General features: G+C 35.1%; 1 protein-coding gene across 1 annotated transcript in view; it reads left to right on the top strand.

The window, feature by feature from the left end:
* The window catches only part of DOCK9 (dedicator of cytokinesis 9), a 140535-nt gene that overhangs the window by 35177 nt on the left and 78078 nt on the right, over positions 1-27280 (top strand). The window contains exons 2-7 of the mRNA XM_067293585.1: positions 5577-5693; positions 15424-15513; positions 17208-17290; positions 19794-19863; positions 23820-23915; positions 24572-24706. Of these exons, the coding sequence (XP_067149686.1) occupies positions 5577-5693; positions 15424-15513; positions 17208-17290; positions 19794-19863; positions 23820-23915; positions 24572-24706 (591 nt within the window). The remainder of the gene's footprint in view (positions 1-5576; positions 5694-15423; positions 15514-17207; positions 17291-19793; positions 19864-23819; positions 23916-24571; positions 24707-27280) is intronic.

Here is a 27280-nt window from a genome sequence, read left to right as displayed (position 1 = left end):
GTTTTGAATTTGTCAATGAAAGCATAGTGCTACTTAAATATATACACAGCGATAGGATATTCTTTGCATAAATCTATAAAAGCTTATTCCCTCCTGCCATTCCAAAATTTAAGTTACCAAATTAACCTCACCCATAGTGAATAATGTAATATTTAAGAAAAAGTTCTGTAGTATGTACCATTTTTTAAATGGATTTCAAAGTTGATTAAAAAATAACCCAACCTGGACAATTTTCTTGTGATTGTGGGACATAAGGTACAATGAGCCATTATCCAGGCTGAGTATTAAATAGCCTTGCTGTTCTTCCCAAGTGCCTTGCTTAGGACATTGTTGGAAAATACATAACACTGTTTACTCTTCAGTTCATATACTATGTTGTCTGCTACAGCTTAAAGCCTCCTTCCATTTTTTTATGGGGTCTTCTTAAGTTTTTATGGGAATACGTGCTATATATAGTTTTATAAGATATATCATATTTTGTAGCATGAGGCTAACCATTACTCATTTGAAAAACCTGACCATACCTTGTTTTGTGAGAGAACAAGTGAAAGATAGCATTTATCTCAACTGCAACCTACAAGAAAAAGTATGGCTCATTATTTTTTCTGTAACATATAATCTAGATAATCATTGAACTCCTAACTTAAAATTCTTGCATTTTATTCTGATGACTTTTGACAGTATTTGTCCAAACATATAAACCATGTTCTGAAGGATTAAAATGGTTAACATGTTGGTGTCATGACTGCTGTTTTAAAGTGCTTCTTATTTATGATAAAATTTCATACCTGAAATGAAGTGGTACAGCAGATACTTTGCTCTGTTTTATCTTCCTAACAAATATGTCACTGGCTAACCCAAGTGATGGACTCCATGAAATATTGCGCTCTTAGCATTTTCTTAGATTACGGAAATAAAAAAGTTATTTGTTGCAAATTAATAGGAAAAGTTAAGCCTCGTTTGAGAGGCTGGCTTTAGTTCCTGTAAACTTGATTTTGCAGTCTTGACCAGGCTGGGTTTTATCTGTCTCAGCTGGTCTATAAATCAAATTCAATAATACTATACCTACCTAGAGTCTTTTCCTTTACATTACATGAAATAATAGACCAGAAAATGATTTTTTTGAAAAAGAGTTTGAGAGGATCTGCTTCCTCGTAATGTTTTAGGTTTGGCTAAATGCCAAAGTCAATGTGCTGTTTATTTTTTTTTTTCCATATCTGGTTTAAACTGATAAAACATCCTCTTCCTTTTTTTACTCTTTGAATCTGACAAATGACTAAGAAAGAAATGAATAATACTTTGGAGAAGCTCAGAGAGGGAAATTCTTCAAGATTTTTTACTGAAATGATATTTCATTTCTGAAATGAAGATACTTTACTGGTGAAATATGAAGCTGACATTGTCTTCTGGTACCACTGTATCAGTGTCCCATTGACTTAGAGATGTATACTCAGGACCTCAGCTCTAAAGAGTTTTAGATTTTTTTAAAAGCCTCTAGTAAGGTAGGATTCTTTTTTAATCTTGTGCTTACCTCGTGTTGTGCAGGGCAAAGCTCATTTGCTTTTAAGGTTCCTTTTATCAGCTTTAGGGTTGTGGTGGACCTATTTTGTGAGGCAGGTTAGAGCTATGCATTTGCAATGAATTGGATGCTTTGGGGAAGCTTTGAAGCTACATTATATACATGTTTTGTTTCAAATTGGCTGTGCTAGAGACGTGATTTTTTGGGGGCCTGTGAAATAACTTTACTTAGGTTGTTGTAAAAGTAATTCTTTTCCTGGACTGTTGCTTGTAAAATAAGCGCCAAAGCTAGCGTTGTTCTGATCATCACCTACCGCCTTCCAAAGAGAATTACCAGGAGGATGGATGTAGCTCTTCAGCACCAGGTAGGAAAGGATGAAAATGCTGATCATGTGCAGAACCAAATAAAAGTTCGTTCCTGCTTTGAGATGACAGCTTTCTCTTGCCATGTGCTAATGGAATTGATACTGTGGTCATTCCACCTGCTAGTTCAGGAAACAAATGTCCTGGTATGATGAAGATTCCAACTGTGTTGACCATGTATATGTTTCTTCTTTCCTTTAAAAAGTTTTCCAAGTTGCATTTTAAATATATTAAAATATGTAGCCTGAAATAAAAATTTTAAAGGGCATTTTTTTCAATTGTGTGTTACACTGAAACATAAGTACCAGAATTTACAAATTATTTTGGAACAGCTTTTAATTAGGACAAAGTTTCATATTCTGTTCAGTAATGTGAATCTGGTCTGCTTCTGAAAGGATTTCATTAGCTCCCAGCTGTTGGCACAAGAGATCCTGCAGCATGTGAACAGCATTTCAATGAGCTAATCTGACTGAAAGTCACCTGCCTGGGGGGAACCCTATAACGCCCGATCATCTTCCTAGTTTGCCTCAAAACATGACTGTTCAGTTGCTGGTACTAGTGTGAGAAGGCTCAGGAACATGCTGCAAAAGAAAGAGGATCTTTTGGAGTCGGCCTCCTTTGGCTCAGTTTAAGCCAGTTGTGAAGCCATACCCTTAGCTCTCAGAAGAAACTAACTGTGGGCAGAACTAATTTTTTTTTTTCTCCCACTCATTTCTCAGACCCAGTTTAATTTGGCTTATTTACTTTCTGCTTCTCTTAAAAGTTGGACAGTGTACAATAGACACTCATATCAACTTGTCACTTCGTAGCACATTGCATATCATTTCTCATGACTGACTCTTCAGAAGTTAGGAATAACACATTGTAAAGGGTCTTATTACAGAGTTGTACCAAATTTGATGTTTGGATCTCCGTGCCCTCTCTTCTGGCCTTTTGGTATTTTTCTTCCCTTGTAATTTTTTGTGATGCTGTTATTCTTCAATATTTTATTTTGCCAAGAAAGTGAGTGTCCAAATACTTGTGGTTCATTCTCCAGGTACAGTTCTCCTGACAGATATTTCTAGATACCTCTATGAGTTGATACTTGACTTTCAGTTTAACCAGAGAATCAGTTTACCATTTTCTTTCTTAAACATCAGTACTGTATAGCTGTCACTTTTTGTCTTCTTCCTCTTCTTTCTGCTGTTAGGACCCAAATTCTTAGTCAGACCCTAAGGCTGTCATCTGAGATCCGGAGCGTATAGGTGTCTTCATTGCATCCTGAATAACAAGATGCCAACTTGGCCGGTTTTGAGACCACCGTAGCGTAGTAGTCTCAAAACCTTGTTTTGTCATCAGAGCACCCTGCAAAAGAGCTCAAGCTCAGTGATCTACTTGAAGATGGAAGCAGAGAGGGTTTTTCTTATTTGTGGTAGGAGCTCTATATCCCCATTTATATTTATTTCTCACTTTCCTCAGAGCCTTTCCAAGATTTTTCTGTTTTGGGACTGCAGATGGGGAGAAGTGATGCCAGGGTGGCTTTTTTTTCTATACTCAAGAGTGAAGAAGAAAAGCATAAGATATAACAAATTCTCTAGTCCCAAGTGTTAGGGTGTGTATCAGTCTTGTTAATAAAAGTTTGATTTACACACCTTGAAGAGTGGTACTTACTGCCAACTGACCTTTTTTTCACAGCTGGCTGTAAACTTTTGCTTTTGAAATGTTTGATGTTAAGGCTTTTTGTGATATGGCAGAGAAACGAAGACTCAAAGTAGAATATAGGATTCTGCACCTGTTCTCTTCATTGTAGTTGTACAGGGATTATGAGGTCTGATTTTACTGAAATGAAAGTGCTTTAAATAAATCTGGTTCTGCACTGGCAACACTTGTAGCCTCTTTGCTTCTAAGCTGGGGTAGGAAAGATGATCAGCAGTCTGGAAGATTACATGAGACTTAAACTTACTTTGTACATTGATTGTTGATGTGGAATGTATGTAAAAATTTTTAAAATTATTTTACTGGTAAAGGAGGCTGCTGTAGCAGCATCGTGAGACAAGGTGAGCATCTTGCTTGCCTGAACAAATAGACCCCTGTTTCTTACATGGAAGGCGGGAGAAAGATAGGCAGCTGTGAAAGGTATCTTGCTTCCTGGAAGGTAGATGTTGTCTTGTACTTTGCTTAAAGAACAGTAACATTTGAAGGTGTCTTCATGCTCTGTGTTACCTGGCTTCATGGGCTTAAGAAAACAAATTTATACCAGACAGTTATTGCCTTGGTGAAGAGTTGGAAATGGTATGTAAAAGCACTGGAATTTCTTTGGAATCAGAACTGGTCATGACAGTCGAGCACAACTGGGCTTTCCAGACCAAAATTTTGTGAAGGAGTAATTTGGCAGAACCCGCATGTAGGATAGTAGAAGTGCATGGGTGAAGAAGGTACATTTGCCCTTTCGAGAACTAAGGAAGCTTGGAGCACACAGTTTCAGTGGTTTGGGTTCAATTGCAGTGCTCTGAATGTTCAAAGACAGAGTTAACAAAGTTTTCTTGTAACCACAATATTTTGTGTTTAGTTAAAGAAAATGTAACCTTTTCTTTTATGCTGCAGTTACATGCTTATCTGATGCTTTTACTGAGCTAAATCAAAATGGTCCAATGTAGCTATAGAGGAGTACATGAACATAAGATTGAGACTTCTCTCATGAACAGTGGTGTTAGTTTTTGGCTTTGTGATGAAGCATGTTCGTGAACAAGAGGCAAAGATGTAGCAGCAGCTCTAGTTCAGGTGCTAAGCTCTTGAAATGTTTTGGGATATAATATACAGTTAGCTCAAAGGTTGCTCTTTATCTCCTCTGAGGAGAAAGGTAGTAAGCTCAACAGGATCATCTTCAAATGTGGCTGCTAACTGTTTTGGCCGGGGCTGAGCGTACTGTTATGTAATACAGATGATGAACTTGGAAATCTTTCTAGAGTGACTGTAAATAGTAGCAATTTTTGTTGACAAAAGTACACTTCATCATCTTTTCTTAGTAGCTTTATTTTCCACTTTTTATTTTTTGACCTTTTCAACTTTTGCTCTCTGTTATGCTTCTGCATTTTTATTAGCAGTAAAACTATGGCATGGTAGGTATGAGAGAACCTTGGGTAACTTGGGTAACCTGTGAAGTAAGCCTGTGAACTTTGGTAACTTTCTGTGACTAAAGTTTTCCAAATTCTTTGACAAATGAAATTATTTGATTCACTTTTGGAGGAAAAAAACCTTTATGTTTTCTCAGAAATATTATTGCCATACTATTGATTAATTCTACTTCTAAATTTAGCAATTACTAGTTGCTAATCAAGATCTATCTTCTGTGCAGTACAACTGGATTTTGAAAGTTTATAAGGTATACCATAAGGTATTGAAAAATATATAAATCTCATTTTGTCTGATTAGCTATAATTACGGCATAAGCTGGCCTTGATACTGCCCTTATGTTAAATACACCTGACTTTGAGATTAGTACATTTCTTTCATCCTTCTGAAGCAAATAGCATGCTTGTATGTATAAATATCAGTTGCATTTACCCATGTGGCATAGTGTGACTTAGTCTACATTTTGAATACTTCCAGTTTGTAATGTAGATAAAATCTGAATTTGCCACCTTTTTACAGAGTAACCTCTTAAAATGAGTCAATGGTTTTAATTTTTCACAATATACTTTCCCTTTTTTTTGTAGGCAAAACCAAAGCTCATCGAACCAATAGACTATGAAAATGTTATTGTTCAGAGGAAAACACAGATTTTGAATGATGCTTTACGTGAGATGCTGCTTTTCCCTTATGATGACTTTCAGGTAATTTAACTTTTTCACTTTTATTTTTTAATCAGATTTTTAGCAGTAGTAGTCATGAAATAATAACTTTCTACTTCTTTGTTATTTAACTCTCTCTTTTTATCTTTAAAAAAAAAAAAAAGCAAAAATGTTTGCCATCAGAGTCTCTTTACACTGCTTGATTTATTCTGTCAGGTTGCAGTAGAAGAAAACACAATTTCTTCGTCCTTTCAGATTATGAGGTGCAACTTGGCAAGCTTACTGCCTTTTGAAGTAGCTGATCAGAGGGTTGTTTTAAAGTGCATTTCTGTCTTTCTGAAGTAGGAAATTGTGACGTTCATTCAAAAAAAAATTTGTTTTTTGTCATGTTTAAATTCTTAAAACGATTTTTTCCCTCCATAACAGTGAAGGGTAGGAACCTGTTTAAATGAAAGCTGTGATTCTCAGTTGTGTATCACCAGCCAAAATTGGGTTTTGACAAAATACCCCATGCACAACAGGGCTCTAAAGTTACACTTAAAAAAGTTAAGGAAGTTACACTTATCTGAAATTTGTGCTAATCGTAGTACATTTTTGTAGAACAACTGTGTTTTTGCGTGTAAATACACTGCTTTTGAATCTTTGCTAGAGCAAGTTAGAATAATTAGCAAAATATGTTTGACTACAGTTAGTGTAAATAATGAAGAAAAACTCTCTCTCATATATCCCCCTGTACTTGCAGTCAAAATATCTACCTATATTTGGAAAGTATGCAGACATCTGAACTAGCTGTAAGTTAAGTACTTGTAGGGGCTGTGTCATACTTGAATACCTCAGTTAGATTTACTCTCTCAAAACCTACATGGAAAAGTTGAGCACTTTGTTCAGCTAAGTAGTTGAAGCTAAGGTTATGTTTACCACAGTGAAAGTTGATAATGGCTATTTCTACAAAAGAGCATATAAAAATCCTGTAACACACATTGGCTTTTTCATGTATTCTGTAGTGTATTAAAATATTTACCTGAGTCTGCCAGAACACTGTGTTTTTGTGTAGTCTGTGCTTCATTATCACTGATTCTTACATGAATAACTTTCTACTCAGAACCTTCTTATTCTGAGTTAGAAATTCTATTTTTTAGAAAGCTACAAGTATTTAGAAAGTAGTTTGAGCTTCATGTATTCTTAGCCACCCGGGAAAGGTTGAAAGACTGTATAAGACATTTCACAAAAGAAAATCGTACTGCCTGTGAACATTAGGTAATGCTACTAGCCTTCAAATACTAGATCACTCACGATGACCCCCACGTACACCACATAGTGGCTTTGGAATTGAAAAATGTGAATAAGCCATACGAGCTGGATCCCCTTCCACAGTGTGGATCTTCAATACTGTCGATCAAGAAGAACCAAGGGTACTTTTGCTAAGCATACTTTTATCTAATGGACTAATTCATTTACTGGGACTCATTCTGATGACCAGCTCCTAATTATCAAAGCAGAAGAAACAAACCGATCAGGAGCATCCTCAGGCGTTTTGCCTCAGCAGTCCATGGCATGTCTGAAGTATTTAACTGCTGTTTCAAGAAGTCTGTTTTGCAGTTCTTGTCTTCAGGCCTACAGGACTGAAGTTTGTTCATGGTTATCAGTCTGATCCTTTAAAGGGAGTGACTGAATTTTGTTCACAAACTAGCTTTGCTTTTGTCATCCTTTGTTTGGATTCTGTGATCAGATTTTCATCAAGGCAGCCAAGTGTGTGTTATATCAAAGGATTCCCTTCAAGTGGTCATAATTTTGGATTATAGTCAGATTTCTTGTTTGATTATCCATCATCACTGTAATATCTGAACATGTTTTCTGGGTTTCCCCCATTGTCATTATTAAATCTCATTTCAGCCTCAACTTGATTTATGTGAAAACTGATTTACAGTATGAAACTTTTTTTAAAAAGTTTCTCCTTCTAAAATTTACTGGCACAAGCATGTAGCTCTCCAATACCACTCTGAGCTATCTACCTTTTGTTTTCAACAACCTGTGATGAGTTTAAATCTATATGCAATATGTTAAAGTATTACTGAGTCAGAGAACAGAAACCTCATATCTGTTTTCTTTGTAGTATTCATTATCTTATATACCTCTTATTTATTCTTCTGCAAGTTAAACTATGTAACCCTGTACAGTTTTCCATAAACATATTTATAATTTTGAAGCCTTTAATCTTGAGATGGTTGCCGGTATAATTTGAATCTTTTAAATAATAGCATATTTTTTTGTATTTGCCATTCTGCTTCACATGTATTTTTTAATAATTCTTTTCTAACTTGATGGTACTGCACAATGTGTGGGAAGCTCTTGGTAAGCGTCAGCTCAGAAGCTTGGTGTTGCCTTCATCCCCCATACGATGAATTTAAAGTAATGAGCTGGAGTGTTTAGAACTATCTGTATATGCACTTTGAACAGTTTATACGTGGAAACTCCTACCATTGTATAAAAATCTGTTCAAGTCATTTCCTCTTACAGCATTCAGTTCTTATTTCTTTCAAAGTTTTTCCTCTTGCTTAAGTTAAACCGATTACAATCTAAAAAACACTTGCCTAAAAAGGAAGCCAAGCCCTGATAATTTATAAAGGCATTAAAAGTAAGGTTATTTTGTTAGTAGCATGGCCTTTCAGCCGCTTCAAACAGCATTGCAAAGCTCTTCTAATGTTTATTCCTCAGCACCTTGATATCACTGAAACTTCAATCTCCTTCTACAATTTTTAATAGATTACAGAATAAGAATAAGTTAGGTAGTTTTATAGTGGCAGATCAATAACAATATTGAATTTGTGCCAAAGTTGATGTATTTTGGCAGAAAGTGGAGACAAGTGTTTGTGCTTAATTTGGATAACTGATTTTATTTTATTTTTTTGGGTAGTGCAGTTAGTTAACTAGAATATAAATTAATAGGCATATTTTTCATATAATTAGTAAGAATATTTACAGAATTTTAAAAGCTTTTTTTTTTGTAACAAATGAACTGTTTGACAAAAGATTTTTGTACTCTCTCTGCTGTTTTGGTTACTAACTGCATTTTTTAAGTGTTTGGGATTTGTGTAATATATTGAAATATGTTAAGTACATTTATGTTGTCATTACGGTTTTTGTTACAAAAATGATTATGTAACTGGCTTACTGTTATTTCCACTCAAGCAAATTACAGAATGCTAACTGTTGGAATTGTAACAAAGTAAACTGTCTTAATTTTAGCAATTTCTAATTACTTTACCATTTTGATATTGGGTTCAGACTTTTCCTGCCATGTTGTGAGACTTGCTCAATGTCTCGTTCAGTCTTTGTTGTCACTATCACCTTCAGTTTGTAACTCTTACAACCTCAGAGAAGCTGGGTATTGAAGGAGAACTGAAGTGAACTGTATGTTGTGGAACTGGAAAGCTTGTGCGAAAACTGGCTTCTTGGGACAATGCATAGCTTGCTTTTTTCTCTTTCTGCCTTCAAAAGTTATTTGCTTGGCGAGAGGAAGGGTAAAAAGTTTTCTGCACTGAATTCACTAATCAGGTTATTCCCTAACTTAATTCTCATCAAATCTTAGGAGATGATCTCTTTATATTTAGAGATCTTTTTACTATTAATGTCCCTGAGTTTACTTTCATTCTGAATAACTGGACTCTTGGATTTTCTAAGCTTTCAGTTCCTCTGTTTTTCATAGTCCTTCTACTTTCTAGCTGCTACTTTTGTTTAATTTTCAGTGTGGTCCCAATATATTGTTAGTTAACTATAATGATAAAACTACTTTTTTTTTTTTTCCCCCCCACTGGAACCTCTCCTGTTAATCCTCTTGCTATTCCCAATAACAGTGCTCAGTCATTGAGGGTTTTACCTCTGATTTTACTCTTGCCTCCCAGCAAGAGTCTATCCTATACCCAGTGGGTACTCTTGTATCCATTTTTGTGCCTATCCATGGTTTGTTTCAATTATTCCAAGTCACCTGAATTTCAATAACTTACTAAATAATGAAATAGCTTCTTATTCAAATAGCATTAGTTTAAAATGGACCACCTTCATAGATCATATTGAAATCATAACTCAATGAATGTGAAATGGTTAGGTGATGATTACCTTAACTGCATACTAGGTGAATTCCTAAAAGAAACCATAAACCAATTGCTTTGCCATAAGATACTTTCTATCTAAACACTTTTGTTTTGAAATGCCTAACTTCTGCAATATTATCTCCATTCCTATAGTAAAGTAGTTGTGACCTTGGAGTTTAAATACCTTTTGTGCAGCATTTTTTCCCCTTGGATTATATGGAAATTGAGGAGAGGAGATGGGTGTGCATCATGTCACTATGGTCTTGTGCTGAGATTCTTGACCTTATGGGCCTCTAAGAAGATGTATGAGGGCATATGTGAATTTTAACTACTGCATAAGTATACTAACTGACATTCAGCCAAATGACTCCATCTAGCTCCACAGTTATGAGAAAGTGCTTTAAATGTATTTCTGAAGTGTGAAAAATAGTAGCATGTCTTCACTCTTCATTGCAGCTCTCTGCAGAGGTAACTGAGATGGTAAAATGAACTGATGATGAAACTGGAAGTAGTAGAGTCTTGTGTATTGGTATGAACTAATTAGCCCTGCTGATGGTTCTTAGTCAGTCCTGGGAAGCAAATAAACCTGGATGAAACACGCTCTTAATGGAGCTATACTGCTTCCAGAACAGTGCAACTCTCCATAGTACTTGAACTGTATATACGTGGTCACATTGGCTTGTTTAGAGTGAGGTATCTACATACATTAATTTGTTTGGGCATCTACACCATCACACCAAGATGACTTTGAGAACTAAATTGTGTACTGGAAGGATGCCCTGAACCACTTCGCTGTAAAGACACACTGCTGCTGAGGGTAGCTGGGACACTCAATATAGAAAAAAAGAGAGGTTGAACTTTTGGTCTCCTTGCTCTCTAAAACTCAGGGGAGAACGGTCTGGAAATCCAGGATTGAACCAAATAGCAGATGCTACGGCATCAAAAGGGAAGATGCAAAATCTGTGAAGGAGACAGCACTAAATAAGTATTTTATCCTGTTTTACTGGCTTGTGAGAGATCTGAATTATTTGTACTGAAAACTGCTGCTGTATCTGTATCCAGCTACTCTGCCTCCCGAGCTCTCTCTGTGCTCTTTCATTTAAAACAAGGCATCTCAGTGGATTATATGCAAACTCTCTGCCTGGATTTTAATACTGTGTCCAGTGCTGCTGCTGTTTCCTGTTGTATGCTGTTCACTGTTGGCTTTTTTTCCCCTCTATCTCAGTTCCTTGCCCTCTACCAAAGATGTGAGGATCTTGGGTATTAACAGGAAGAGGTTTTAAAATATAGGCATTCTTATTTGCAATAATAAACATGGGCTGGAAGAGGAGGAGCAGCAGCAAAAACCTTTATAGAACACTTGTTTAAAGCTCTCACCTTTTAGTTAATGAGAGTTAAGTACCTCTGAAAATAGGTATTATGGCGGGTGCTATAGAAATAAAGTAAACCTAAGTAATTCTATGAGAAAGCACACGCTGAGTAGAAAAAATAAGCAAAAAAATTTTAACTTGCAGTTAATGTCCTCCTTTTAGAGACAGCACAAAGTAAACAGGTCAAATTTCACAGAAATTTCTTTCAAAAGGTTCAAAGGAGTCTTGCTAATCTTTTTTCTTTTGAAATCCATTTTGTGTATGGTATGGTATTAGCCAACTATTCTAAAACAAGGCTGCAATTTAGCATTTGAAATTACCTTGTGATACAACTTCTGACACAGCCCATGCAGCTGATAAGTCTCTTCTGGTATCTAGCAACTTTGAGGGCACAATCCTAACATACCGCATGCCTTTTATTCCATTGACTGTCTTTTAAAACAATTTCTGTCATTGCTTCTTGAGGATTTGCTTCAATGTAACATCATCCAAAGTAAGAATGGCCTGGGTAAGTGACCACTGAACTGTTACCCTGTACTTCTCTCCCCAGTTTTCCTGCATTTTACATAGTCCACTGCTTGTGTATACCCACTTTTAAAGTGTTGTGTCTTTTCTTTTTTTTAATTCCCTTCCCAATATTTTGAATAATCAACTATTAGTAACCATGATTTCAAGGGTTCGAAAGGGATGTGGAGGAAGAAGCAGGGTTTTGAGGAGAAATTTTACCCGTTCTTACTCAACAACAAACACTGGAAAGAGCCTGGGAAGCAGAAAAAGTAATTTTTAAAATAGGAGTTGGCAGTGACTATGTATTGTCAGCAGTGATACTTTGCACTTTCCCTGTTCACTGTAGCTGCTGAGACTTCGTAGAAACCAAGAATAAAAGTATCACCATTAGGTAGACACTGTCAAATTTACAGAGCAGGAAGAGAACCTTGTCAGATGACATGAAATCCTTTAGCACCACCAAAGGGGAGTGAAAAACATAGACCACTTGTTTAAAAACAGGAGGAAGAAAGGTAAAAGCTAAGGGATAAGAAAACAAAAGTAGGGCGCTCAGATATGGCTAATTGACCTGAAGGCAAGTAAAAGAGACTCTAATGTTTTGTGTTGGTTGGCTTCTGTCTCTCACCTACATCTACTTATAGTCTTTGCTTCTGAAATATGTGCATATTGGTAAGTCAAGCCCCCAAAGTTGAAACATGTGGCTGCTACAAAATAGTTCAAATGATGTAATTTCCACTTACTTTCTGCACAATCTTAACATTTGTTTCCTTCCCAAATTTTTTTTCTTTTGGATTTTACTGTATATGTGCGTGCATGCTTGTGTTTCAAAATACTGTTGTTAGTTGCTTTAGTCATTATTTTTATGGGATTGCTCCAAATCAAAAGATATTATCACTCATTGCATTTCCTGGCTCTCTGAATTACTGCAGCTGGTGGATGATACACTTGAGAAAGAAGCAGCATTACAGCATTACAACAGTTACTAATGTGAACACATTGGACAAATTAAAATCTTCTGCTTTGTAACTGATCTTACCACAGTACTAAGATAATTTTTTCCTTGAGAAAGAGTAGAGAAAACTTTACTTTCATTTTGTTAATTATGTCGCAGGATAACAGCAGCAGAAATTCTAGAAGTATATACCTCTACTTCAACTTTATCAAGTTCCATTATAGTGTAGGACCTGGTTAATGATTTCATGGCTTTCCCAGTTGCCTGGAAAATGCCACGCCAGTTCCTGATTTAAAATGAAACAAAACATATTTACCTGTATGGTTATATGTAAAATATAAATAACTTCATTTCAAATATCAAATGACTTCAGGCTGAGATGAGGATCTAGACAATCCATACTTTAGCTCTGAATGGCTTAATTCTCTTTTTCCCCAAATGTCCATGCCCCTGAGTGCAGGAGAATAGTTGTAATGTATTAATTGCAAATTATTATCTGTCATGAATCTAGCAAATTTATAACATGAAAAAACAGAATTTGAAAAAGGCTGTTTGGGCTTTTTTTTTTTTTTTTTTTTGCCTTTTTAATCTTCTTTTTTAAACGAATACTTTGAAACTTTACCATGTTATTAATTTGGTGGGGTTCCTATAACTGTTTTGGTTTGGTAGTATCAGCTGATGTGTATATCATAAAATGACTTGCTTAATTTGTCATCCCTTTCCTCTTCCCTGCTTCCACTCTTACAAAGCAATAGGAAAGCCATTTTTGTAATAGGACTGTGTGTGTGGCAGAGCGAATGACGCAGCTTCTTCCTCAGTTTGGACACTCAGTTTCTCTTTGGCATCTGATTGCTGTTTTTATGATACAGAAGAATAAGTCTATTGCCTCTCTCAGATCAGATTCAATTCAGTGAATGAGCATAAAATTGACTTCCGTTTAAGAGGGCCATATATCTATCCCCATACGTTCAGCCAGATTTTCAATGGAAAAAAGGCCTATGCAGGCATGCAGTGGATGTATGGCAATCACCGATTTCTGCCTTTTTCTCCAAATCACCACTATTTTGTAAGACAAACAATAGGTTGTTTTTCTGACGGCCAGAAAAATGAGCTTCATTTGCAAATGTCTGTTAAAGATGATGGATGTTGTTTCCATATAATAGCTGCTGAGTCATTTTTTGACCTGAGATTGAAAAGTTAAAGAACCGTGTTTTAGTATAGCTGTGGAGTTCATGAATATTCAAGGTGCTGAGCACCTGTTAATGTAAAATGAGCTGTCAGTTTTTGCATTTGATTAAAAAAAAAAATTGTAAGTCATAATATCATACTGTGTAGCTACATATTGTTTCTTCTATTGTAAAAAACAAAAATCTATGCTGCTTTTAATAAACAAGTTGTACATTTCAATATGTTTTTGAAAACAAATATTTTAAACTTAATGTGATTTGAAATAACTTTTTCTTAATTTTGTGATTAAAATAAGAAACATGTTTCTTGAATTCAGGCCACCTCATTCTTAAATGCTGTTTCGGTGTGCATGAATATCTTGCTGTAGGGCACAAGCTAGTCTGTAGCAAATGAAAGGTTTTTATAACTGTGTATTACAAGATGTATTGGTCCTGTGGGATTTTTGTTTGTTTTTGTAGTTTTTGCTTTTGTTTCCTCCCCACATCCCATCCAAGCAGTTAGTATCAACACTTTTCATCAGAGTACTGGCCTGGATGAACCACTTGACCATGATTATATGATAAATTTTCTTTTCTTAAATCTTGACTATACTTGAATATTGTAACTTCAAATGTGCTCCCCAGATAACAGGATGAGGTTTTGATAGCAACAGAAATACTGAAATCACCCTATGGAGTAAACCTTCAATGGAGACAATGTACAATAATGTCCTCATGTACTGTTTCTTCTTGCCCATTAACATGAGGAGTTTTTTCTTTTCACACACTTCCCTGGTCCTTCCTGGTGCTGTGGTGTTACCTGTACTCTTGTACTGCTGTACGAGTGAGGGATTCAAACTCCCTTCTAGGCCCAGGCTGTGGAAACTTCCGTGTCCACCTGGTGACCCAAGCCATGAGACTTTTTTTTTTTTAGATTTTTTTTCACATGATGCAATATCACTTACATTGCTTTGCGATTATTTTCCCTTGCTGTTCAGAAGATTCTGAAACTGTAAAGTTTTCATCTTTTACACTTAAGTGCCTATGGCTTACTTCAATTTTCGTCTTAGAAGTAAAATTTCATGGTCATAAGAGATTTCCTGCTCTCTGGCAGCCTTTCTTTTGCTTCTCTGAACTCTGGCATAGAATGGGATTAAGTTCTGATTTAGTAAGTGTTCTTTGATATTCTCAAGGAATCAAGGTGGTCTTTCTCGCCTTTGCTTTAACAGTGCAAGTCTCATTTTTGCCAGCTGAGATCTGCCATTGAACTACTCTTCTTATTTTACTTTGGGTTTGTTACTTTTTTGAGTAATAGTTTTTATATGTAATAATAACTACCCAAATGTCTATCTTCAGATATTGGAATTATGTTACCAAGGTGGAATTTTTTTTACTAGTATTTTCTTGCCCATGTTAATGGAATAGAGGAAAACACTTTTTTATAGCATCTAATTCTTACTGATTCCAATCTCGCCCTCTTGATCTTGCTATATAAAATAGGAACAAGTTGGTAGTCTTTGAACGCAAACAAATTTTGAATTGGCCGTTTTGAAACTGTATTCACAGGATGTTTTCTGCTGGGCTTCCAGCTTCCTACTTGCAGTGATGTAACTGAGTGTTGCCATATTATATCATCTTTGCTCTAATTGTGAGTTTCATTAATTTTCTGTTGTTGTTGTTTATCAGACAGCATTATTCAAACGGCAGAGTCGATACATCCGTTCAACAGTTCCTGAAAATGCAGAGAAAGAAGCTCAAAGTTTGTTTGTAACTGAGGTAAGGCTGGAACTGTATGTGGCTGTATATAATAGCAATATTATATATGCATTGTTTTGCCTCTGCTTCATATACTCTTTAAAAAAGCCAAAGTCCTGAAAGATTATTAAATGATTATTGCCATTTATTTGACAGTGGCAATTGGTACTTTTCCCATCGTTTTGTGGAAAGAAAGGGCTACAGGATAACTTTAAATTGCCTCATCAGTGTAACTGCCTTTTGTGGATGCTTCTCCGCACCCTAACTTTTTATGCTTTGGGCTTTTCCAGATGATTATGATTGATTTATATGCCTTTGACTAATATTGGGAGCAGCAGTGAATCTAAATGAATCAACGTAATTTCATTTTTCTGTTAGAATTTCACCCCAAGCCATTTTCTTCCATGGCATTAATTGTTCATATATTTGTTCATGATAAGTTTGTACATTTTGCTGCAACAGAGGTATTCCTAATTGTAACATTTGTAGAGGGCAATATTCACCTTGATTGCTGAATTACTATCATTCCCTGTAGAATTTAGAAAACTCGGTACAGTTTCCTTCTTTTGCAATGCAGTTTATTGCAGTACAGCTTTTTGCAACAAGTGAAGTGTTTCAATAGGACATTATCATCTGCCAGAAGTGTATCTTTTATAAAACTAGAAAATGGTAAATACAGCCAGCATCTGAATTGATCACCTTTGGTTGTCTTAGAAGTCAAAGTGATATTGCCCTGCAACTGAAAAACATGACTCAGAAAACTCAGTGTTACAATATAAATACATCGCATGTACTGTTACAGAGGAACTGAAGTCAAATTTGTATTTAAGCATATACTTTTAGTGCACTTAAATGGATATTTAAATTGAAACTGCATGCTTGCAGCTGTTAAAAATCAGTTACATCACTGAGCCCTGGACAAGATTGTGGAAAATGATATTGTACTCCACCCATACTGCTAAAACATAAAAATACTTATTTATCTTGGCTTCCACAAAAGTAACATAAAACTAACAAAATATTGCCAGAAACTATATGGTACAAAGTGTTGTATAAATAGACTTAGCTGTACACAAATACAGCATCTAATTATTTCAAAAAGATTTTAATATCTTTCAGAATACAAATGTAGTATTTTCCAGGCGATTGCTCCTGCTGTAGCTCGTTAAGCTTCATGATTCACTGACAGCATTCCTCCCTCCTTGTCTAACGTCCTCAAATTTCTCTTAGAATTGCTTAGGACAGGTATTAAGGGTAACTATCATTATAAAGAAATCATATTAAGGTTTGAGGAAGATTCTGATGTTTGGAGCTCCCTCAGTTTTCTTAGAATTACAACCGACATTTACACCATGCATGTTTCAGATGTTAAAACATTAGCTTGATGTGCATCAGTTGAAAAACAGTCAATGATACAAAGGAGAACTGAAATAATTGTAATTGGCCAGAGTTTGTTTCCTAAAAGGCTTCAGGAAGACGCTAGAGGTGAAGCAATTAAGATCATGGTCAGACCCAAGGGAATGCCAACTCGTGCAAGCAGTTGAGAGAAACTTTAGGTTTGAAGGTGTGTTTCTTCTGCATGTAGCATATATTCAACAGGTAACGATAGTAACTCATAAATGGCCATAACATAGGAGATATTTTGTGTGTCTAGGGAATGCTGTTAGTTAATCCCCTTCCAGTTAATACTGTTTTTTTTTTTTTTTTTTAAATAGTGCATCAAAACCTACAATTCAGACTGGCATGTTGTTAACTATAGATATGAAGATTACTCAGCAGACTTTCGACAGCTTCCAAAGTAAGTAAGTTATTCAGTGGTATAATGCAGATTTTGAATTTGTGAAGGAACTTTAACTATATTTAAAATAAAACTATTACAGAAATGTGTTAATTTATGTAATGTATAAATTGAAATATGCTATATCAATGTGTAATACTCTGTAGGTATTCTTAAGATTTCTAGGATGGAATTAATACCAATGAACCTGAAGGTGTAAAATCAACTTAAATCATTTCCTGGGAAGATCTCTTAGTAAAACTGTCTTAGTCATTCACAGAGAGGTCAGAGTGAGAATTGGTATTATTGATAATGTAAGAGTACATAGGATAATTAAAACAGGGTAAAGTTTAGTTGAAATATCGGTATATCCTGGGTTTTGTAGCTTCAAAGGAAACTTTGAGCTCTCTCTCCAGGAGTTTAGAGAATAGAGCCTAATGCAGACGAATATTTATAGGACATTAACTGAGAGAATTGGGTACAATTATTTTTGAGTGTTGTAAGAATATACTATGTGCTCTTAAAAAGCAGACAGTGCTTTGAGGGTGGTTTAGAAATGTAAACAAAGAGGTGAAATTCATTTTAAAATTCATCAGTGCTCTTTTTTTAAGTGCATATGCTCATCCTTGTTACAGAGATTAAGTTTATTACTAATTCACAATTACTTAAAAGCAGTTGACTGATTTTATGTGCCTCTGGCAGAGGAGTTCTTGGAGAAATATATAACTGCAAATAAAACATATTTTCAGCATAAATATAAAAAGTTATGAATACAGTTATTAGCTCTTGCTAGATATTTAATCAAATTTAGTTTTGCTGTGCTATAAGTGTTTTTTATTAATGGGTAATTTTGTATTAATAAATGATAAAAGCTGTAGAAATTTTTGGAAGAAAGGTTTTAGTCAAAACACAAATTAAGGTATTTGATTTCAATAGGAGATGCTTTTCCCTTTAGTGAAAAGTTCTGCTACATTTCCTGTATGTTCTACAGAGATGCCTTCAAAAGACTTTCTTCACATTCTGAAAGTCTATAATTTTTTGATAGGGCGAGGAATGGGGAAGGTGAATCAGAGGCAGCTCGCACTGTTTTTTCATTTGTTTCTGAAATGTCCCTTTTAAATTAACAACTTCAAAACAAAAATATTACTTCTGCTAACATACCTGATTTGGGTATGTTAGGACTGATTTGTCTTTCCTCGGTCCAGATAACATTTGGCATTGCAGTTCATCATTTTTTTAGCATGTGTGTCTGTCACCTTAGTGCAAACCAGTTAACCTGTTTCTTTGTTATTATTCATTCACAGTAAAATTTTCTTCTTGTATATTTTCTGTGTTGTAGTAACTCTATTTCTAAACATTGTCTTGGCCTAGATATTTCTCTTCGCAACATTTTAACTTTTCAGTCTTTAAGTTATGACCTTCTCCAATTCAGTTTCCATTTCAGCTTCTTTCCATTTTTAGACCTTTATACCTATATTTTCTCATTAAAAAGTGAATATCAAATACCATAAAATTTGTTTATTTTCTCTGAATGATTTGCTCTCTTGAATGGTTTCCTGGAGGGATTCCCTGAAGGCCTTTCAAAGATAACTCATGGCACAAGAAATACTTTATATTTGTATTGTATAAATAAAGAAAGGAGGAATGAGAATTGACTCACTTCTTCTAGCAAAATGGAGGTGCAATAGCTTAGCCTATCATCAGTCACAGTTCATGTGTTTGACCAGTTCCCCAGTTACAAAGGCCGGCTGGACTATCAGGGCTTGGATTTGTGCCTTATGTCAATGTATGCTACATCTACTGAGAGGGTTAGAGCAGGTGTTTAAACTAGTGCAGTTTTCCCACAGGATGATGCAAAACAGAAGTCTAATCTACACAGTCTAATCTATTACAGATTTTCTAAACTGTGTGCTAGAGCAACCTTTAAAATTTTTCAGAATTTTATAGGGAGGCTATAGATAGTAGAGCCTTAATTTGAAGTATCTGAGAGAGGCTAAATGCACTGAATCCCACAACTCTGGAAGGTCTATATCGTCCTTTCCTACTGTCCTGTATCTACCAGTTAAGAAATATCTTCCTGTCCCTGTAAAAAGTTCTCAAATACTGCAGGCTTTGTAAAAGTCAGGACTTGATTTTTACTTGCCCTTGACAGAAGCCATGCTAGTCAATAGGAAAGTGAACAATTTAAATGAGTGCCTTGTCCTGAAAGGAGCCAATGGTTATGGGTATTAATTCTTGCATCTAAGATATTACGAATGTAGTGGGGGAGAAGAAGTCATTTGGTTCTCTTTGGCTGAGTATAAGGGCAGCTACTAGCAGAACAATGAAGGGGTTGTGGCCAGGATGTACAAATTAGGAGAACTGCAGGATAAGAAATGTATTTCATGAAAAACACATGGTTTTAGTTGGTTATTATTGTGCTTTGTCCTCTTCAATTAGGGAAATAACCTCCTTATTTTTGCAGCTATAAAATATGTAACCCGTCACAAAATTTCTAGTATTTTAGAAGCTTTTTCTTTCCTAGTAAAGGGACAAAACCGGAGAAGCTTCCAGTTCATTTATATGAAGTGGATGAAGATGCGGATAAAGATGAGGTGAGATGATAGCAATTCCTTGCTTTCTCTTGCTTTCAGTAAAGAATCTTGGGTTAGAAGAGGTTAGAAGTTAGGTTAAGTGTTGGTGTCAGTAAGTGAAGACAAAGACCAGCATGAACAGTTCAAGTGGAAAAACCTGTAGCTGTAGTACATACCTCCTTTCAAATAGCCTTGTGTTCCCAAGGTCTGTCGTATGAGTAGAACAAATTTTGACAGAATTTGAAGCTGAAGAAGTTTTAATACTGGTGAAGTATAATCCTCAAGGTAATCTATCTTACTTTGTATTGTTTTCATGTAGACATATAGAGAGAAATATTTCATGTAGTTTGAGTCACTAAGCTGAGTAAAATCGTGGTGAGGTACATCTTTTCGAAACACTTAAGTATGCATGACAGCATAGCATACAATGTGAGTTAAAATCAGTTTGTTACAAATTTGAATGTAGATAAGTCCTGAAGATTTTGTTGTTATTGGCTTAGGAAAACCAGAGATGTCTATAGCCCCGAGTAATTCTGTAGTATGTTTCAAAATGTCAAAGGCTGTTTTTCAATAACTTCTTCTGTTATATGTGTGACTTTTTTTTTTTTAACATGCCCTGTTTCAAAACACAGAGTAGTTGAATGCCAGGGCTTTCTCTCTCTCTCTCTCTCTCTTTTTTTTTTTTTAAATATGAGTACTTGAACTCTTGCATCACAGAAAACAATGAAAATAAAATAAAATGATTTTTATGTTTTCCTACCATTTAACCATTACTTTGTTTTTAAGTTCCTTGTTTTCTGAACTGCTGTGTATGAAATAAAAATAGATCCTTACAAATTTTGTTGGATTAAATGTGAAAAAGTAGTCCAGGAGTGTCTCTGAATAGTTAGATTCCTGAACAGATTGTCTTGGGATGCTGTTTCTCCAACATTACTATTAATATAAACTATGATATTTGGGCAAATAATTTCATGTATCTTTATCCAAATCCTCCTAATATTTATAAAACAGAGAGGTAAAGCGTGAAGAAAAGTAAATGGGGAAATAGTTGCGATTGTTACTAGGAAAAATACTTATGCCTAAAGTTAATGATCTTCCCTACTAGCATTAACCAGGCACTGAAAAAAAATACAGCTTATCTGTTATCAGATGGTACATTTTTTTACTGGGAAGTGTAAGTAGAAAGGACTTCCTGTTCAATTTTGTCCAATTTCCTGCTACAACAGGCAGTAACGTCACATTTCTTTCAGAGTAACAATGTCTGGAGAAGAGGTCTGTTACTGTTTGTTTGAGGAACTTAAAATATAAACAGAATAAAGCAGCATGCTAGGAAAAAAAGCGAGCTCAGTGGGTGTGGTGGGAGCAAAAATTCTTTCCTCAAGAGAAGAGTTACCTTTTGGGTAAAAACTGCTGAATGAATGCAAGAGGCTTTTCTTTCAAACACTAACGTCTTTGTAGGCCAAAAAGTATATATGCAAATCTTTGTTTAAAAAGTGTTTGGTGTTTCGTTTGATTTCTTAAGAGAATGGTAGAAACAAATAGCTGCAAGTGATAAAATGGGGGAAAGAGCAGATAAAGATTAGTTTAATCTTATACCATGAAAAATGGAGAGAATTCTCTTTTTAAAAAGTAATTTGGACTATTGGGTCATCAAATTGATGTTTGTAAATGGGATTTTTAAATCAGCCTGGGATATGGGATCAAGGTAAGGAATTGTTTTTGTTGAAATGGTCACTGTTGGAGTAAATTTTAGAGCTGAGTTTGTGGAAAACATCATTTTTAAAAAAAAAGTGAAGCCTAGCGTGCAGCAGTAGTAGTAAAAGTAGGGAAATGAACTTATCAGTAGGAAACAGGAAGTGTGTTTTCAGAGTAAAGTTGTGCATTAATGACTATGGGTTCTGTGTTCCTTTGTATTAACAGGTGATAGGCTGGAAAAATGCAGTAGCCTTTTATCTCTGTAGGCAAGAATTCTTCTTGACAATAATGGTGTAGTGAGGCCCAAATGATACTCGGTCTTAGAAAACACTGTGCAGTTCAACAGAATTGGGAAACACTGCACGTCAGAGACTTGGACAGGAAAAAAGAGTGTTAATAGAGCTAAATCCTAATTTTTGCAAACACAGGTAATGAAGGAATTCTTTCCATGACAGGTGGTCCGATGTATGGTTGACTTTGTGAAATTACAGAAAGGTCTTGGCTGTTCTGCTCCAAATTCTGACAATAACTCATCATCTTGGATTTGTAAAGGTGGTTTTGAACCATCCTTCTTCACCAATGTAGGTGGAGAGTCATATTTGGAAACCCAGTGTTTTCATTCATCTTCTTTATAACTTGGTTGTTGTACAAGAAAAAGGGTTATTTGGGTAATGATGAAACAGCCGTGGGGGATAATGACTTCAAAATATGAAACAAGTAGATTGTATCCTTTGAACAAGGAGACTCACTGGGGCATATGAAAATTCACTGACTATTTCTCAGCCTTGGAGGTCGATCCTTCTGGGCTGCGAGTTCATCCAAAATTGAAGAACAGAGGTTCTGACTGCTGGTTACTATGTCGTCCCTGCTGGATCGAATTTCCATACTGGCAAGCTGACTGGAATTTTTGGAGGAACAGATTGGCATGTTTGTCTTCTGCTTACAGTTTCTTGAAGTTCTCATGTGCATAGGCATATGAATGTGCTAGCTAGCCAGAATAAAAAACTTGTAAATTAATTTAGTGACTTTTTACAGAATGTTTCTTGATTAATTCCAGAAACTCATTAATATTATTCCAAGACTTGTTTTTTAATGATCTATTGTTGAACTATTGACTGTCCTCCCCATATATGAGTACTTTCTGTTTTATGTTCTCTTGCTAGCCGGGAAAAGGCATCAGAAACAGTAGTTGAGGGCAGTTAAGTTTTATCATTTTGTTTTCAATCAGATACTCAGCTACTTTTGAATGTTCAAATAATAAATTATCAGGAGTGTTTCTCCTCTAGATGGTTGAAACTCTTCCTACAAGTCCTGATTCAGTAATGTTTTTGTTGTGCCAGAAGGGGTTACCTCAACTGGAAACTGTAGGAAAATAGTCTGTTTGGCAATATTGTTTGCTCTTCAATATTACTTGAACTGATGACTTAATATTTCTTCTGTGGCACTTTCAAATCTGTCATTTTGATTGGTTTGGATAGTAGAGTGCTGCTTTGTAGTAATCGTTAACACCCTGTGGGTTTGTATGTAGATTTACTAAGTTCCATCACCTGACAGATGGAAATGGTGTCAGTGCAGTGAGTATGATATTTGATGCATGCATCGGATCTACTGATATTGAACTTGCCACTACTGCCAAGTTTGGTCTTGTTCTTTTTAGAAAGCTATGACTTCTACTATGTAAAAGAACAGATCTAATTCAAGAACTCAAGACTCAGCTCTCTGTAAGTTCTTAAGAAAGTAATGTCTTTGAAACAAGATAGGTAAAGCAAAGTAGTTGGAGAATTCTTGGCTGAAGGTTTTTTTAATTATTTAGAAATAACTTTCAGCAAGGATAAGCACAAGCTTGTTTTATTTTTGTAATAGAAATTGGTGAAAACACACTGGAAGCTTTGAATATATGCAAAAACTTGCAAAGTAAATGTTTTGAGTTTTCCCTCTTTCTCCTTTTTCAGTGGGGTTTATCTTGCTTAATATTTAGCTTCCTAAAAATCAGATCATCCTGCTGACCATAGAGGAAGCCTATATAATTGGCCAAGTTACTGATCAAAAGCTACAGGAGATCAAAAGTTAGATGCTCCTCCCTGCTCTTTATTTAAAAAAAAATGATTTAAAAAGCTATATCATTTCGGCAAGGACTTATAGAACATTATTACTACATCATAAGCATAGCTATTCCATCTTTAAGAAATAGCTTCTGAAATTTGCAATAAGTGTAACAGTTTCAGGCCATGATACAAAACTTCACTTTTTTTTTCCTCCCACCTTCCTTCCTTCATCTCCAGGATGCAGCATCTCTTGGGTCTCAGAAGGGTGGAATAACAAAACAAGGATGGCTGTACAAAGGCAACATGAATAGTGCAATCAGTGTGACAATGCGAGTAAGTTTGTTAATGTTGTATGTAGAATAAGAAATGAGCGCTAGTATTAAAATATCACTCTGCCTTTGAGAAGTCAGTTTGCACGTGCTTTACTTATAACAAAAATAGCATGGGATGAAAGAGGGAAGCTTGTATGCAATTTGTAGTAGTGAAGTCTTTCTTTCCTTTGACTCTACTTAAATTAGAAAAAATGCATTAAAAATGCAGTATGTGGGAGAAGTCGATGTTTTAAATCATTTTCCCAAATGGGCCCTGGTGTGTTATTACACAGTCCCTTTTCTACTAATAGGAGTTTTTATTTGTATTATCTTCTTATTTAAAAACTTAATCTATTTTTCACTGTATTTATCACAATAAATGCCTATTTTATCTATCATATTATAGTGTTCATTTTATATACCTTTCAATGGGTCAAAAATATTTTCAACTAATCTTGCAACAGGTTTTTCAGTGTAATAAGGTATTTCCATTAAAAAAAAAAAGTAGTTATTTCAGTTGCATTTTCAATGGTACCTATTAGATTATGTTTAAGTAGAAGCTTTTTCCTATAAGCTACATGTATTAATAGCACTTAGGTGTTTTGTAATATGAAGCTGATTAATACTAGTGTCATAACTCTCTTTCTTTTTCCTCCCCCCTTTTTTTTTTTAACCTAGTCATTTAAGAGAAGATTTTTCCACTTAATCCAACTTGGTGATGGATCCTATAATCTCAATTTCTACAAAGATGAAAAAATATCTAAAGAACCTAAAGGATCTATATTTCTAGATTCATGCATGGGGGTGGTTCAGGTAATTATAATTCAGTTAATTCTGTATTTGATAGCAAATGTGATTTTTTTTCAAAATTCAGATAACTTTTGTGGGACATAGATAAGCATCTGTTATGCACATAAAAAAATACACATGCTGTATCTTGCAAAGGCGGTGGACTGGATTTTAATGGGAAAGGGGTCAAATGTGAAAAAATGTTTCTAAAATGAGCAAAAATCACTAGTTGATACCAAGTATTTATCAAATAGATCAAACAAAATTTGAAAGCAAACACACAAAAAAATGCAACTTAAATCACCGCAAAATGACAGCATAAAATTAAAGTTAAGTTCAGTTACATTTTGTACTTACATGGGCTGTAAAATATTTTGCATAACTTCTTGTGTGGGATTTTTGTTGTGGGAATTGTATTAAATTCAGTTACTTCCAGATGCTTTCATTTGACCTTTCTAATATTACTTTTATGTCCTTTCCTTTATTTTAGAAAGTTAAAGTCTTTTGGCAAAATATTTGTCAGCGGAAAGTGCCAAAGAAAAGAATTGTTTTTCATGTGATTCTGTTATATATTTACAGTACAGCATGTAACTGTTTTGTTAGGCACAGCATACCTGGGGGGAAAAAAATCCTGTTTTTAGGATTTTGTTAACTTTGATAGTAATAGACAAAATTTAATAGAAATGCATTTTTAAAATATCTTTTGAGTATGAATTTTGTTGGTGAAGGTTTATGCAGAGGGATACAACGGCTTTATAGAGGATTTTTTTTTCCAAATTAATAACATTTTTGGTTACATATTATTAGAAACTTTGTATAAAAAGACTTATAATTTTAATATGTTTATTCATCCTGCAAGTTGTGTGTGCAGATTTACACAAATAGTTTTCCTTTAGGGGTACAATTTTGGCCAATCCCACTGAAGTAGTCTGGTTCATGTTTTTTGTTTTGTTTTCTTTAAAAGAAAGCTGGTTTCTAGACACAGCCACGTGTTCTAGGTCTTGTACTTACAATGTATCATTCCCCTGCTCTTGTGGTACAGCTTCCCCTGCCTTGGCATCCTTCTCTCTGAGAGCATTAATTCTCCATCTTCTGGGCTGTTTTCTTGCTCAGCCTGCACCTCTGTTACAGACTATTGTGGGCAATACAATATTTTATAGGTTGCATCATCAGAAAACACTTGAGATTTTTAGAAGTCTCAGATGAAAGAAATGCACTTTCGATCTACTGCGCACACGCAGGTTTGATTTCAGCACAGTGAATGTGCAAATCCAGTATATGTGCAAGAAATGTAACAAAGATAATGTTGTGTGATAACCAAAATAGGCATCCACACCGACAGTTTTCTTTAGCATTCGTCTTTTTTCACTGTGGAGGATTTTAGAGCAGTTCTTCAGATTTCTTCCTCCTCTAAAATCTTTTCATTCTTTGGCCTCACACACTTAAACACTTTGCGGACTGAATTTTTTTGAGGAAGTGAAAATGTAATGTAGTAAAGCTCATCATTAGAAAAAGAAGCCAAAAAGCAAAAACTTGACCTGTAGTAAATGTTTTCTTGCTCTTTGAGCATTTTAACATCACCTGTGTTTTTTTTTTTTAAATACTGAAAATCCTTTGTTTCTACATCAGTACTTTTTCTGTGAAGTACTGTGACGTACTTTCTGTTCCATCAGTTGAAGAAACCTAAAATATTCTCAAACTGTCATTTTCTCCCCCACTTCTTATGTTACTCATTTTTCTATTGCAGGTGAGGTTTTAGGTCCATACAATAGTTTCTAAGCAAAAAAGCACTTTGGACTCTTACAAGTTTACAACTGACTTATGTCTTAAAAACTATAGTGTATTCTACAGTACCAGCAGCCAGTTAATCTTGGCACTCTGGATTTTCAGAACTGCATCTAGAAATTTGAGACCAATTCTGGATCAAAGTTAGGCACAAAACCAAAATCACTGAATGTGCACTTCTATGAAGCCAAGAAGTCATTCAGGTATAAATGGCCAGAATAAAGGGTATTGGAGATAGCTGTTTACTTTATTTGGAGCTTTGGTGAGGGTCAAGGAAATCAAATTTTGAACTATAAGATACTATGCGTAGTGGTACCATTTGAGCTGCATGATTTTATTATTGTTAATTATGTCCTGTCTCCTTTCTGGCTGATTTTATTTTATTCATTCTCTGCTGTTACTTATTATTGGCATTGCATTAGTGTCTAGAAAGTCATTTGGGGAAAAAGTGGTCTCTGCACAAGTGAAATTCCACTTCCATTTAATGGAAGAGGAAAATAATAATAATAATAAAATTTTAAAAAAGTAAGGACCCCAGGCACTGTACTTTCCAATGGTCTGGCTTGAAATCAATAGAAATACCTATTTTTTTTAAGGTGGCCATGTTTGGGTTTTTTTCAAGAACCATATTACATGTTTCAGGCTAAATCTTTTGGGGGAGGGGGAATTTGTTTCTGTTGTATGACATATCCCATTTCTGTTTTTAAGTTTATTTAGTACATGGGCTACTTATTCTTTAAAGGCAGTAGGTACACAAAACAATCAGGAACATGCTGACTTCACTAACGTACAATAAAGCTAAAGCTGGAATAT

The sequence above is a fragment of the Apteryx mantelli genome, chromosome 1 (assembly GCF_036417845.1).
Source record: "Apteryx mantelli isolate bAptMan1 chromosome 1, bAptMan1.hap1, whole genome shotgun sequence".
Lineage (NCBI taxonomy): Eukaryota > Metazoa > Chordata > Aves > Apterygiformes > Apterygidae > Apteryx > Apteryx mantelli.
The sequence above is the reverse complement of the archived record's forward strand: the minus strand, read 5'-3'. Positions and strand labels throughout refer to the sequence as shown.